The sequence below is a fragment of the Sminthopsis crassicaudata genome, chromosome 3, assembly GCF_048593235.1.
Source record: "Sminthopsis crassicaudata isolate SCR6 chromosome 3, ASM4859323v1, whole genome shotgun sequence".
Lineage (NCBI taxonomy): Eukaryota > Metazoa > Chordata > Mammalia > Dasyuromorphia > Dasyuridae > Sminthopsis > Sminthopsis crassicaudata.
The window spans coordinates 500603824-500618891 of record NC_133619.1 but is presented as its reverse complement, the minus strand read 5'-3'; the positions used below and the strand labels follow the sequence as shown (position 1 = coordinate 500618891).

The 15068-nt window shown below is 37.5% G+C and overlaps 1 protein-coding gene across 4 annotated transcripts; it reads left to right on the top strand.

Moving 5' to 3' along the window:
• The first annotated feature begins 3851 nt into the window (after positions 1–3851).
• On the top strand, positions 3852–10122 carry TIRAP (TIR domain containing adaptor protein). Of its 4 annotated transcripts, none has more exons than XM_074303853.1 (5): positions 3852–3980; positions 4552–4621; positions 7678–8256; positions 8334–8417; positions 8545–8704. In XM_074303853.1, the coding sequence occupies exons 2-5, from the start codon at positions 4570–4572 to the stop codon at positions 8562–8564; spliced, it is 735 nt and encodes a 244-aa protein (XP_074159954.1). In that variant the 5' UTR covers positions 3852–3980; positions 4552–4569; the 3' UTR covers positions 8565–8704. The 4 variants fall into 4 exon arrangements, with proteins under 4 accessions (XP_074159954.1, XP_074159956.1, XP_074159957.1 ...); XM_074303856.1 differs by lacking the exon at positions 8334–8417 and adding an exon at positions 6740–6892 and having other exon boundaries at positions 3906–3980; positions 8545–9607; XM_074303855.1 differs by lacking the exon at positions 8334–8417 and having other exon boundaries at positions 8545–10122.
• Positions 10123–15068: the final 4946 nt, after the last annotated feature.

The following is a 15068-nucleotide window of genomic DNA, read 5'->3' as shown; positions in this document are numbered from 1 at the left end:
GATTATTTTGTTAATCTCTCAAGCCCTTGGCTTTTTCCATGGATTTTTACTTGTTATGCAAAACAATTTAAAATGGAAACCTTGAGACGCCCTAATCTCTCTCTAGTGGACCAGGGTCAGTGCATCAATCTAGCTCCTCCCACCTGAAGTTTAGTCACTCCTTCTGTTTTAGTACTTACATAAACTCTGCTCCTATTCCCTTCCTTGCATAACCCAGTACTTGTGATGTGGCACCTCCACTTGAAACTCACTTTCTCTGATTAAAGACTTCTATTTTGCTATGTTAGCTATTTTTTTCTTGAATTCAGGTTCACCTTAGAGGGATGTTTCAATCGAATGACAAAGGAATGAGGGAGGAGTGGTTTAGAAATAAAGACAGCCAGTGGGTTTCTCATGCTAGAAATGTTGTGATGAAAAAAGTGAAAAAGATGAGACTTGCTTGAGGAGAGAAATAGAATAAAGGGGAGGGATTTTGTTTGTGGCACCTTTGAATGACATCAGCCTTCCATTTCAGTAACTAAAGTTCATTTGCACAGCTGGGGCTAAAAAGCAATGAGACTGATTTTCATTAATTCTAATTCTAATAATGCTAGGGAAGAGCTGCATGGCCATCAGCAGAGGAGTATAGAATAGGAAAGACTGGAAATTTAAAATAAAAGGAATGATTAATAGAATAAAGTACTGGACGATGAAGAAATGAAAGTAATGATTTGCTTTAACAGGAAAAATGAGAGAGGAGGGAAGACATTGTAAATAGATTATATTACAGATTTTTAAAGTGGAGAAGGGTATTGAGGAATTTCATATTAAATAACCTCATTCTCTTCTGTAAAGTATGAAGCATAGTCATTGACTGAAAATTTGGAGTGTGGATGCAAGATTTGGTGGATTGAAAGAGAGAGATTTGGAACAGTCTCTGTGGAGAATGAGGGAGGTAATTTTAAAAAGCAACACTACTGCATAAAGGATCCAGCTGAATTTATGAAGTCTAAATTTATAATGGATGAAAAATAGGCTATACTACTTTCTCCATCAAGACCCTACACCTCCTGAGTGGAAATGGTTAAAGCAGAGAGTAGGACTTACTAATGAGATGAACAAGATAGAGGTGATAGGTCAAAGTATCCTAAGATGGTGGGAAAAGCAACCCTAAAAAGCCTGACCACAGGATGGATGCAGGCTGAGTTAGAGTGGTCATAGATTTCACAGCAGGGATAGTGGACTGATAAAATAAGTAGGAATTGAGGCAGTATTTTGTGACAGCTGATGGAAACTAGTCTTGGAATTCTAATTCTACCTCTGACACTTACAAGGTATAGTAATAGGCACTGATGATAATCATTATGGGGTGTCTATATTTGGGAGGTGGCTGAAATCCTGTGATGGAGGTGATTGGAGGAATTTGAGGAACCATGTACAGTCCTGCACAATAGAAGAAGTTGGAAATAGAAAAAGAAAATTGTGAGATAGATATTGAAATAGCTGAAGAAGGATTTCCTGGAGGTTGGTAGGTGACTATAATTAGGATTGGGAAAGGGTGGTTTAACTTAATGATATGCATTTCAAAGAATGAGAGGTTGTTGAATAATGGTTGTAAAAAGTCTAGAAGTAGGAGGAAGATAGGTGAAGGGACATCCTGAAAACTGGAGAGGAAAAGATTCAGCCTCTTTAGGAGGGAATTGCCTAAGACTTTGTATTCTCAATAAACAGCCAGATTCCAATTAGTACTAAAAGGTATTAGAAGCAACTGAGGAAAAAGCCAAGAATTTGAGGGAGTTTGCAATAAAAGGAGGCCACTAGGACATATTTGAGGCTTAAGAGGTTGTGGACCTTTCTGAAGAGCAATTTTGAACTATGCCTAAAAGACTATAAAACTGTGCATGCCCTTTGATGCAGCAGTATCATTTCTAGGTCTGTATCTCAAAGACATCCAAAAAAGGGGGAAAGGACCTATTTGTACAAAAATATTTATAGCAACTCTATTTGTGGTCACTAAGAACTAGAAAGCAAAGGGATGTCCATCAACTGGGAATGGCTAAACAAGCTCTGGTATATGATTCTAATGGAATATTTTTGTGCTATAAGAAATGATGAGCATTAGAAGGGAAGTAACAAATTGGGAAAACATTTTTACAGTTAAAGGTTCTGCTAAAGGCCTCATCTCCAAAATATACAGAGAATTGACTTTAATTTATAAGAAATCAAGCCATTCTCCAATTGATAAATGGTCAAAGGATATGAACAGACAATTTTCAGATGATGAAATTGAAACTATTTCTACCCATATGAAAGTGTTCCAAATCACTATTGATCAGAGAAATGCAAATTAAAACAACTCTGAGATACCACTACACACCTGTCAGATTGGCTAAGATGACAGGAACAAATAATGATGAATGTTGGAGGGGCTGTGGGAAAACTGGGACACTGATGCATTGTTAGTGGAGTTGTGAAAGAATCCAACCATTCTGGAGAGCAATCTGGAACTATGCCCAAAAAGTTATCAAAATGTGCCATACCCTTTGACCCAGCCGTACTACTACTGGGCTTATATCCCAAGGAAATACTAAAGAAGGGAAAGGGACCTGTATGTGCCAAAATGTTTGTGGCAGCCCTTTTCATAGTGGCTAGAAACTGGAAAATGAATGGATGCCCATCAATTGGAGAATGGTTGGGTAAATTGTGGTATATGAAGGTTATGGAATATTATTGTTCTGCAAGAAATGACCAACAGGAGGAATACAGAGAGGCTTGGAGAGACTTACATCAACTGATGCTGAGTGAAATGAATAGAACCAGGAGATCATTATACACTTCAACAATGATACTGTATGAGGATGTATTCTGATGGAGGTGGATATCTTCAACATAGAGAAGAGCTAATCCAATTCCAATTGATCAATGATGGACAGAATCAGCTACATCCAGAAAAGGAACACTGGGAAATGAGTGTAAACTGTGAGCATTTTTTTTTTGTTTGTTTTTCTTCCCAGATTATTTTTACCTTCCAAATACAATTCTTCCTTTGCAACAACAACAACAAAATTTGGTTCTGCACATATATATTGTACCTAGGATATATATACTATAAGATGTTTAATATATATGGGAATGCCTGCCATCTTGGGGAGGGGTGGAGGGAAGGAGGGGATAAATTTGGAACAGAAGGGAGTACAAGGGGTAATGTTGTAAAAAAAAAAAAATTACCTATGAATATGTACTGTCAAAGAAAATGTTATAATTATAAAAATTAAAAAAGAAAAGATGAGCCGCCTGATTTCAGAAAAGCCTGAAAAGAGCTGATGCAAAGTGAAGTTTAAAAAAACAAACAAACAAAAACAGGAGAACATTGTACATAGTAACAGCAATATTGTTCCATGAAGAATTGTGAATGACTTAGCTATTATCACCAAGATAAGGATCCCAAAACAATCCCAAAGAATGCTCAAGATGAATACTATCCGTCTCCAGAAAAAGACCTGATATTGATTGAAAATAGACTGAAGCATATTATTTTTCATTTTCTTTATTTCATTTTTAAAATTCATTTTTCTTTCGTTCTTCTTGTACAAAATGACTGATATGAAAATGTTTTACACAATTGCACATGTGTAACCTGTACCTGACTGCTTACCATTTCAGAGAGGAAGGGGAAGGAAGGAGGGAATTTGAGACTTCAAAACGTTTTTTAAAGAATAGTAAAATAAATAACTGGAGGAAGTTCTGAATTTCAGTTAGAAATTTTGAGAGACAGACAGAGACACCGATACAGAGATAGAGAGCGAGAGGTATTGAAGGTTTAATTCTTTCAGGGAAGGACTAGAGTCCAAGGGCTTCTTAACTTCCGTCTGGAGCTACTTCTGCCTGAAACCACCCTCCTCTGACCACTCACTTCCTTCAGAGCCAAGGGCGGAGCCAGCGAAACGACCACAACTTTGGCTCAGTCTGAGTGGGTGCCTTCCTGCCCCTTCCCCTCCTTGGTGAGTTCTTGGGTTGAGGGAAGAGAAGTAGGGGGTGGGGGGAGCGGAGAGGGAGGGGATACCATACTGTCCCCTAAGGACTTAGGGGGTTGCACCTAAACAGCCTCCCGATTTCTAAGATGGGCAAGCGGGGAAAGATACTTAGAAAGAAAGCCATTCAGACTCTCCAGGTTAAGGCAGAACAGGACTAGAGGCGTTCCCTAACCGATACCCGACGGTAGCCCTGAATGAGAAACAGGAAAGAAGCCTTGAACTCCAGCTATGCTTTTGTCCAGAAAGGACCCCTTCTGTTCCTCTCTGCTTTGATGTCCTGGCCCACTTCTGGCAGGATTCTTTCCTCCATTCCACCTTCTTCCTCTTCCCCTCTCCTTTCAACCACTCTCTGGCACCTTAAAAATAAATAAATAAATAATGAATAAATAAAGCAATCTGATTTCCGTCTTGAGAAAGATGTCATTACCATGGTAAAAAAAAAAAAAAAAAAAAAAAAAAAAAAAAAAAAAAGCTCTAGCAGCCACATTGTTCTTTCTGGTGTGTCACTGTATGTCTGCCTCACTTGTCTCCCCTCTAGGCACTCTACCTGTCTCGCATGAGCCCCCCTGCATGTGCCTGTCCACACAGGAAAAGCCACATGGCTGAAGGTAAGAAGCCCCTATCTGTTCTCTGCTTCTTGAAAGGACTTTGCATTATGTTGTAGATATTTTGTACTTACTGGCTTGAACATGTTATATGCTATCAGTGGTATACACGCTCCTTGAGAGCATTAAACCCAGTGCTTTATACTTATTAAGTATTTAATAAATATTTGTTGAAATGAATCTTTCAAGCTTTATATATAGATATATCTATATTCAGAAAGAGAGAGGGAGAGATATGGGAACTTCCTTTTTAGAATCCTTAAATTCCTTTAAGAATATCACCTTTTTTTTTTAAGTGCTATATAAATGTTTATTATTATTTTTGATTTTGTTATTGTTTTTTTATTTAGAATTTTTTTCCACAGTACATATGCATGAGTAATTTTTTTTTATAACATTATCCCTTGTATTCATTTTTCCAAATTATCCCCTTCCTCCCTCTACTCCCTCCCCCCATGACAGGCAATTCCATACATTTTACATGTGTTATAATATAACCCAGATACAACATATGTGTGTAAATACCATTTTCTTGTTGCATGTTAAGTATTAGCTTCCGAAGGTATAAGTAACCTGGGTAGAAAGACAGTAGTGGTAACAATTTACATTCACTTCCCAGTGTTCCTTCTCTGGGTGTAGTTAGAATATCACCTTCTACATGAGATCTTTGCTGCTCATCTCCCCTAACTAGTACTGCCTCTGAAAACACATAGTATTTATTTTGCACGCGTATAGATATCTATATATATGTTGTCTCACCCAAAAGAATGAAAGCTTTTTGGAGACAAGAGCAGACCACTGCTGGATTAAAGGGTATTCACAGTTTGAAAGCATAGCTTTCGGGCATAGTTCCTAATTGTTCTCCAAAATGGTTGGATCATTTCACAACTCCACCAACAATGCATCAGTGTCCCAATTTTCCCACAGCCCTTCTAACATTTATCATTATCTTTTCCTGTCTTCTTAGCCAGTTTGAGAAGTATGTAGTAGTATCTCAAAGTTGTCTTAATTTTCATATCTCTGATCAATAGTGACTTAGCGTATTTTTATCATATGACCAAAAGTGATTTTATTCTTCGCCTGAAAATTGTCTGTTCACATCCTTTGATCATTTATCAATTGGAGAATGTCTTGTATTCTTATAAATTTGAGTCAATTTTCTCTATATTTTAGAAATGAGGTCTTTCTGAGAATCCTTGGATGTAAAAATGTTTCCCCAGTTTCTGCTTCCCTCGAAATCTTGTCTGCATTGGTTTTGTTTGTACAAAATCTTTTTAATTTAATATGATCAAAATTATCCATTTTTCATTTCATAATGTACTCTAGCCACAAATTTGTTCCTTCTCCACAGATTTGAAAGGTAGACCATCTTTTGTTCTTCTGATATGCTTATAGTATCACTCTTTATGTCTAAATCATGAATCCATTTTGATCTTATCTTAGTATAGGGTGTTAAATATGGATCAGTGCCTAGTTTCTGCCAATTTTCCCATCAATTTTGTTAAATAGTGTATTCTTATTCCAGAAGCTGGGGTCTTTGGGTTTATCAAATGCTACATTACTATAGTTATTGACTATTTTGTCCTGTGAACCTAACCTATTTCACTGATCAACAACTCTAATTCTTAGCCAGTACCAAATGGTTTTGATGACCATTTCTTTATAATATAGTTTTAGGTCTGGTAAAGCTAGGCCACCTTCCTTTTGCATTTTTTCTCATTAATTTCCTTGAAATTCTTGACCTTTTGTTCTTCCAGACGAACATTTGTTATTATTTTTTCTAACTCTGTCACCTAGTTCTATTTCTGCATCCATGCTTAGTAGACTTTAAACAGTCCAGGTTTGCTCACTTCAGTGGTTCTAGGACTAGTGACCATCATGACCAACAAGGGAATGTTGAGTTTGTCCCTGAATCTTGGAAAATCACAGACTTTACTACTGTGATCAAGACTTAGTGAAAAAGGAATTCTGGTAACTGTGGGTGAGTCCCAGGGGAAAATCAAGAGACAGACTTCATATGGACCATTAGGATAGAAAGGGGATATTTAGGAGCCTGCTCATCCTCTGAAGCCAAGGATTGTCCTAATTTAGCAAGACAATATCTGTGACTATCCTTCACAGGATGATTCTTCCATGACTCTTGATCTGGACTGAGGCTTCCCCTCTCTCACCAGTGGTCTGCCTCCCCCAGATCAGTTACAGGCCCAAGTCAAGGGACATCCATCTTACCTCCATTTCCTTGTCCTGAATTGGGAGGCCTGCATAGGATGGCTGGTGAGTAGAACTAGACTGCTTTAGGATTCAGCTCCTCTATTGGTAAGAGCTGAATATAGGCTAATTTACTTATTATTCAAATATAGTTCTTATATCTGGGGGGTGGGGGGAGAGGCCCCTGGGCAGAAATCCCAGGCAAACTAGGATGTGAGAGGCCAATAACCCAGCTTGGCCTAAAGAAGTCAGAAAGATCTACATTCTATTTTTGACTTGTGCCTTTTTGGCCTTGTTTCCCCATTTGTAAAATAAGGAGTTTGGATTAAATGATCTCTTGCCTTATAACTACCTCCTCTAAATTTAAAGTTTGTAATAAAGTCTTTACAGCTCCTATGGGGAAAAAAAGCTTGCTCAGGTATTGTCCAACCAGTTTTTTCTCTAGGATTTTTTCCTGGTTCTAAAAGGTCTTCAAGATCTAGAGGTCCTTGAGTTGCATGCTTCAGGCACAGAGATCTGTCCTCTCCCATTTTGATGCTTGTCCAGCAGAATCCAGCTTAGGGAAACACCAACTTTCAACACTTCCAAATCTTTCTGGCCCTAGAAAGAGCCCTGCTGGTTTTTTGGGGGAAAAAATCCAAGTAGGCTCTGTCTATTTAAACCTCAGAAGCCTTGCTGTTGCCTTCTCTCATTCTTGCTTATTCCTTTCTCTGTGAAGGCACAGGCTTTATTGGGACCATATCTATGACAGCTGTCTCCTTCCCTTCGTTCTGTTTTTGCAGTGCAAGTTCTCCTCTCTTACTGTCAAGATTATCCCCATTCTCTGTTATTCTGCTCTTTTACTCTCTCAGGTTGGTTCCGACAGATCCTGCGTAAGCCCAAAAAACGCCATGTGCGGCCGGACACCAACACGAAGGATGACCCAGAGCCAGCCTCCCAAATCAGTTCTCTACCTGAGACTCAGGAATCTCCCTGTGTTCCCACCTCAAGCCCGGCAGACACAGAGAGCAGGAGCAGTGACTCTCGTTGGAGCAAAACGTACGATGTATGTGTGTGCCATAGTGAGCAAGACCTGATGCCTGTACAGGAGCTGGTCTCTTATCTGGAGGGTGAGCCCAATGGACTGCGATGCTTCCTGCATCTTCGGGACGCAGCCCCAGGCGGTGCCATTGTGTCAGAACTGTGCCAGGCAATGGGCAACAGCCACTGCTGTGTACTGTTTATCACCCCCCATTTCCTTCAGGACCCCTGGTGCAAGTATCAAATGTTACAAGCACTAAGTGAGGCCCCGGGATCCGAGGGCCACACCATACCCCTGCTGGCTGGCCTGGCTCGAAGCGATTACCCCCCTGAGCTCCGATTCATGTTCTACGTGGATGGCAATTGCGTTGACAATGGATTTGGAAAGGTCAAGAAGACAGTCTGGCGTTGTAAGCAGCATGGCAGTGGGGGAGGTGGGATGCAAAAGGCTTTGGATACATCTGAAAGTTACTTTGGTTTCTTTTAGATAGGGATGGAGTGGAGATCCCTTTGGGAAGGGGCCAGGGAGGGACTTCAAGGGTGAAGGACATTGGTCTGCATGAGAGAAAAGGTACAGAAGGGGAGGGGAGGAATGTGATATTGGGAATAGTGTAAGAAAATGGCAGTGAATAGTTTGGAGAAGGGCACCTTATTTGCAAGGAAATCGAGTCCCATGACTCTGCTCAATTTTTTTCCAGATCTGCAAAAATTTAGCTGAGATGTATATCCCATCTCTTCAACACGGAGCCCAGGTTGTCGGAGCAAGACTGAACTTGGAGCTAGAGGGGACACTGAGAGTCTCCTGAAAGCCCTGGTGAAGAGCCAGGCGGGTGTTATAAGGATTCGTTACCTCAACAACATTTCTATTCTGTCTCCGAGATAGTCTGTATAGCTGACTTCTCCAATACTTGGGGTTTCCCTTCCCAAGAATTCAGCTCTAGCCGTGGGAAATTCAAATTGCTGCTAATGTTAGTCCCTTGGGGTATTTCTTAGGCAGAATGAATATGTTATTTCTGCCCGAAGGGGAGTCTTGCCTCCAGTTTCACATGAAGCCAATCACATACCTGTATGTTCCTCCCCTCATGTATGAACATATTTGTGTAACTATCTCTGCCCAAGAAGAGAGCTACTGATCTGTTCCATCAGACAGAATACAAAACACTCTAAAGGCCTTCAGATAGACTAATGAATTCTGGCTCAATTGGAGAAAATGTAATTGGTACCAACTTTTCCTTACAAGTAGCTCTCCAATTTTTCCCTGCCTTCTCCAATCCCTATTCATAAAGCTCTTTAAATAAGAATCCTATACAACATTTTTTTTGGAGGGGGATGTATGTCAGGACCTTGGAATTATAAATCAAAAAGCATCTATTAAGCACTAGGGATATGTTAAAAAAAAAAAAAGGGGGGGGGAACAGAAGCTCTCAAAGAGCTTACAATCTCATGGGAAGAAATCACATAGAAATTATATAAAGAAATTAAAGGCCTGAATAGAAAAATCATTTTGAGTGGAAAAAGGAAGGGACAGAATTGTAAGGAGAGGGATGGAGAAGTGGGATATGTAGAGAGAAATTTCTAGAACAATCAATTTGATCATCCATCCTTAAGACACCTAGGTAATTTTGATACAGTACCAGCAAATTCTACAGTAATTAGTGACTTCCAACTTGGGAGATGCAATTTATTATAAGGACTTTGTCATTTAAAAAATTTTATTTACCTCTAATAAAAAAATGCTAGGCATTTTTTAAAATATAAAAACCATCTCTTATATTTAAAAAGATGAGGAGTCTCTGGCTTAGAGAGAAAAGAATTTCACTTTTAGGGTGTGCAGTCTTTGAATATGGAGTCGAAAGAATTATATAACTTTTCACAACATTTAATCTACTTTTCACTACAACTATCATTCTAGCTCCTTCCCATCTTTGCCTTGTTTCTTCCTTTTATGCCCTGCCACTATTCCAGATTGTTCTTTATACTAAAAGAATTTGAGTGAAATAAGTTTATAGACAGTTTGTGATCTCTGAAGAGTAGGAAATTTCCACACCAAAAGTTTCCAATCCTTATGAAATCCTAGGTTTGGACCCCCTAAAAATGCCCTAGCTCTTGTTGAAGGATTAATAAATACTTGTTGAGTTGATCTGAATTACTCTCAAAATTTCTACAGGTACAATAACAAAATGTTCTTTAAAGAAATAATGAATTAAATAGTTGGAGAGATATTTATTGTTCTTGAATGAGCCACACCTATGTAATAAAAACGATGATTCTACCTAAATTAACTAAGTGTTATCCCAATTAAACTACAAAGGGAATACTTTCTAGAAATGTTCAAAATGGTAGCAAAATTCATTCGTAAGAACAAAAGGGCTAGAATTTCAAGGGATATAATGAAAAAAAAGGAAACAGCTTATACATGTTTGAATAGTATTACAAAACTCAAAAATTATGGTACAAATTTAAAAAATAGAAAAAGTGGATTATGGAATAGATGAGCCAGAAACAAATGAACTTAACAGTCCAGTGTTTGATAAGCTTGAGAGCATAAATTACTCGGCAAAGAACTTCTTATTTGATAAGAACCTCTGGGAAACTGGAAAATAGCTTATCAGACATTGGGTTTTCACTACCATCTCATGCTGTTTGGCACAATAAACTCAGAATGGCTAATAATTATATCATCTTAACATTAAAGATTTCATCTTTTTTCATACTCAAAAGAAAACCAAATCAGAAAGATACTTTTCAAAGGTTTGGCTGAGTGAAGAATTCTTACCTAAACAAGGAGCAAAAGGTTGCTCTAGAAAAGAAAACAGATTGTTTTGATTACGTGAAATTGAAAAACTTTTATGTGAATCATCTGAGTTGAAGAAATGAGGATGAAAAGTAGGCATTGTCCAGGTGCTAAAGATCCTACCTGTGCTACAGGCACACTTTTTTGTTGAGCCCATTACTAAAGTAATTTTATCTGTAGCTGATGGAAAAGAAAGATACTTTTCTAAGAAGGGCCTACTACCTGAATACACATACAACCCTTCCTTTCTCTCTGGGAATTTCTTACTTAAAAGATGTTGGAACTTCTAGTTAAAAATAACCTTAGACATGCTCTAGCATAAGCTCTGGAGATATAGAGAGTCACCTTGCTTTAAAGGTATTAATCTAATTGAAGGAAAGGCATACATACAAATAATTGTTACACCAGGAAGATTAGTATAAAGGAAAAGCCCTAGCTAAGTGATAATACTGGGAAGGGAAAAAAATATCTGACTTGAGAGAGAAATCAAGGCAGTGTTATTAGAGGGTATGGTGCTTCAATTGGTCCTTGAAGGAAGGAAGGGACTATGACAGATGGAAATGAAGGAGGATCACACCCCATTCTAGACACAGAAAGGAAAAGGTAGGATGGGAATAGAAATAAAGATTAGTCCAGTTTGCCTGAAAAGAAAAATAACTGGAAAATGTAATGCTAAACTGCATGGAAGCTTTTACATGTTCCTTTTTCTCCTTAGAAATCCCTCTCTTAGGCAGCCTAATGGTACCCTGCTCTTGGGGGAATCACTATATTGGTGCCAGATTTAACATGGACAATCAATTGACTTTATTCCAACTGTTAGCAGGGACAACTAGTTGATTTTATCCTTACTATAGCTCAAAACTCCTGAGCTCAGGTGATCTACTAACCTCAGGCTCTCTAGCATCAGGAACCACGGATGTGAGTCATCACATCTGCCAAGGACAGAAAAAATGATGATTATTATGAAATAAGGCTAGAAAAGTAGATTAATGCCAGAATGTAAAACATTTTGAAGGTCAGGATCAGTCATTTATTATACTTTATTCAGAAGGCAAAGAAAAATAATTGAAAATTTTTGATTAGAAGAGTAACATGATTAGATTGGTACATTAAAAAGATTGCTTGGGGAAAATATATAAAAAAGAATAGAAAGCAGAGAAAATAGACTGGAAAACCAATTAGGCAGACTGGGCAAAAAGAAACAAAAGCCAGAACTTAGAAGATTGCAATGGGGATTAAAAGGAAAAGATGAACTTGGAAAGTCGAATTTATTACATATAAGGAAAAAAAACCAAAATAATCTGAGGAACTAGAGAAACCTAACAACTTAGTGAGACTAGGAAACATCTCAAGTAGTGATGACCAATTTGAACCTGGGAAGAAACTGAGGCTTCTACTTGCCCAAGGTGAAGAAGGAACTCATTCCAGGCATGGGGAATATCTACTATTAAGGTCCAAAAGCAGGAGAAGGAATTCTGAGTTTGGAATACAATGAATAGATCTATTTGGCTGGAATATAAGGTATGTGAAGGGGAGTAATATAAAATTAACTCTGGAAGGATAAGCTTGAGTCAAATTGTAACGGGCACATGTTGAGCTTAGAAATTGCTAATTTTTTTGCTAATAACAGTAAAATCAATCCCATTTCCTCTAAATTCAAATGAAACATCAATATTTTATGGAAGACGATTGCTTTTTTTTAAATAGCATTTTAATTTTTCAAATACATGGAAAGATAGTTTTCAACATTCACCTTTGCAAAATCTTGTGTTTCAAATTTTTCTCCTCTCTCCCTCTTCCCCTTTCCCACCAAGAGAGCAAACAATTCAATGTAGGTTAAACATGTACAATTCTTCTAAATATATTTCCATATTCATTATACTGCACAAGAAAAACAGATCAAGAAAAAAAACAGATAACAACAACAAAGATGAAAATACTATGCTTTGATCCACATTCAGTCTCTGTTCTCTTTCTGGATGCAGAGGCTCTTTACAACACAAGTCTATTGGGATTGTCTTGAATCACCTTATTGGGGAAATGGATCAAATCCATCATAGTTGATCTCTTATAATCTTGTTATTAATATGTGATCTCCTGGTTCTGCTCACTTCACTCAACATCATTTCATGTAAGTCTTTCCAGTATTTTCTGAAATCATGCTGCTAATCATTTCTTACAGAATAATAATATTCCATAACATTCATTACCATAACTTCTTCTGCCATTCTCCAACTGATGGGCATCCATTCGATTACCAGTTCCTTGCCACTACAAAAAAGGGCTGCCACAAATATTTTTGCATGTGATTCCTTTTTGGAGGACAAGTTCCTAAAAAACAAAGTGTTACATTCTTCCTGCCAAAATGGCTGCATAAACAGGAGGAAGACTGCCTTGTTCCCACACACCTATTCAGCAAATCCCTGAAATTCATATCAGATAGAGTAATGATCAAGAAATCCAAAAAGAAACCATAGAAAGTGATTTCTTACACTCCAGAACTATACAAAGAAAGTCAGTCAGAGGTCCTCACTGGGAAATGAGTGTAAACTGTTTGCATTTTTGTTTTTCTTCTCAGGTTATTTTTACCTTCTGAATCCAATTCTTCCTGTGCAACAAGAAATTTGGTTCTGCACACATATATTGTATCTAGGATATACTATAACATATTTAACATATATGGGACTTTTTGCCATCTAGGGGAGGGAAAATTCGGAATAGAAGTGAGTGCAAGGGATAATATTGTAAAAAATTACCCATGCATATGTACTGTCAAAAAAAAAAGTTGTAATTATAAAATTAATAATAAAAAAGATTAAATAAAAAAAAAAAGATAATCTGTCCTCATTTTCACTTTGTCAGGAATAAAACAATTGCCATATGCTTGTAAATATGTAGAAAATATTTAATATTTCCCCATATTAAAATCTTTATATAGCCTTACTTATCATGACTTCTCATTTCCTATGTGTCTTCACATAGCCTATCCTATGTTTTTTAAATTAATTTAATTAAAAAAAATTTTTTTATAATTTCTAAATTCAATTTTGTTTTATTTTTAGTTGTGATATTTTTTCTGTCTCCCCTGTTTCTCTACTATTGAGAAGTCAAGCAAAACCAATTCTTACTACAGCTAGATCTACCCTTCCTACACCACCACCATCCCTCTCCAAAAAAAGAAAAGAAAGATAATATGCTTCACACTCTTGAGTCTATACTAGGCCATCTACCAGTCATCTTAACTTATATCTTGCCACTAGAATCTGATGACTTTAGAGGAGAGAGTGGAGCTGATGATTTTCACTTAACTCTAATTCACTTGCAAGACATCACCATCCTGATGTCATTGATTCTCTTTGAGAACAAAGAATGAACAACAATCTTGAGTCCATAACTCTCTAACTTGAAAGAACACGTTTCAACATGAGTCCTTTAGAATTATTCACCTAGCTTATTCTGTGTACCAGGTTATAAGTAATGGTGGTGATGAGTAATTATTTTTACAGTATTTGTTAAGGACCTAATTGTGCCAGGCATTACACTAAACACCACAGATAATTAGACAGATTTCCACTTAGGAGCTATAGTGAAGGATAGATTCGACTGACTATTCCCTAGGAAACTGACCAATAAATGCCTCATCAGTTGGGGAAAAGTCTCATCTTGTCCAAATTACTTAAGGAGGAGGGCTGTGGATTAGAACAAGATACATCCCATAGGATGCCTGTGGAATAGTGGAAGAAAAATTAGACTTAGAGTCTTAACTGTGTGATTGTAGACAGCCTCGGCTATTTCATGATTCAATTGCCCCTCTATAAAATGAAAAAGCTGTGCTAACATCTCTCAAGCCCCAGCTGTCAAATTTTCTGATTCCTGGAATAGATGGGAATATATATAAGCAAAATTCCTTTTAAGGCTACAGTTTGTGCATTCTAGCATCACAGCTCAATCGTTTATTTAAATATGGGCAGAATAATGCACTATACAAAGATAAATGACAGGCCCCAACCCTCGCAGTGATTTCAATCTACAAGGAAGAGAGAATGTACAAAAAATAACTATAATACAACAATACAAGTATAAGCTACTAGTGATCACAAAAAGGAAACATCATTTATTCTGACAGATGAGGGAGAGCTTCATGGAGGAAGTGACAATTAAGCTAGTTTTTGACAGATGAGTAAAAATTCAAAAGACAAAGATTAAAGTTGGAAAAGGAACTTCCAGACTCGGAATATTGCTGGGATGACTAGAAGATCCAATGGATTGAGCTGGGCTTGGAGTCAGCAAGTCCTGAGTTCAGATCTGGCCTCAGACACTTCTTTATTTAAATTAGACAAATTATTTAACCTATTTGCCTCAGTTTTCTCATCTGTAAAATGAGATAATAACAACACTTGCCTCACATGATTGTTGCAAAAATCAAAT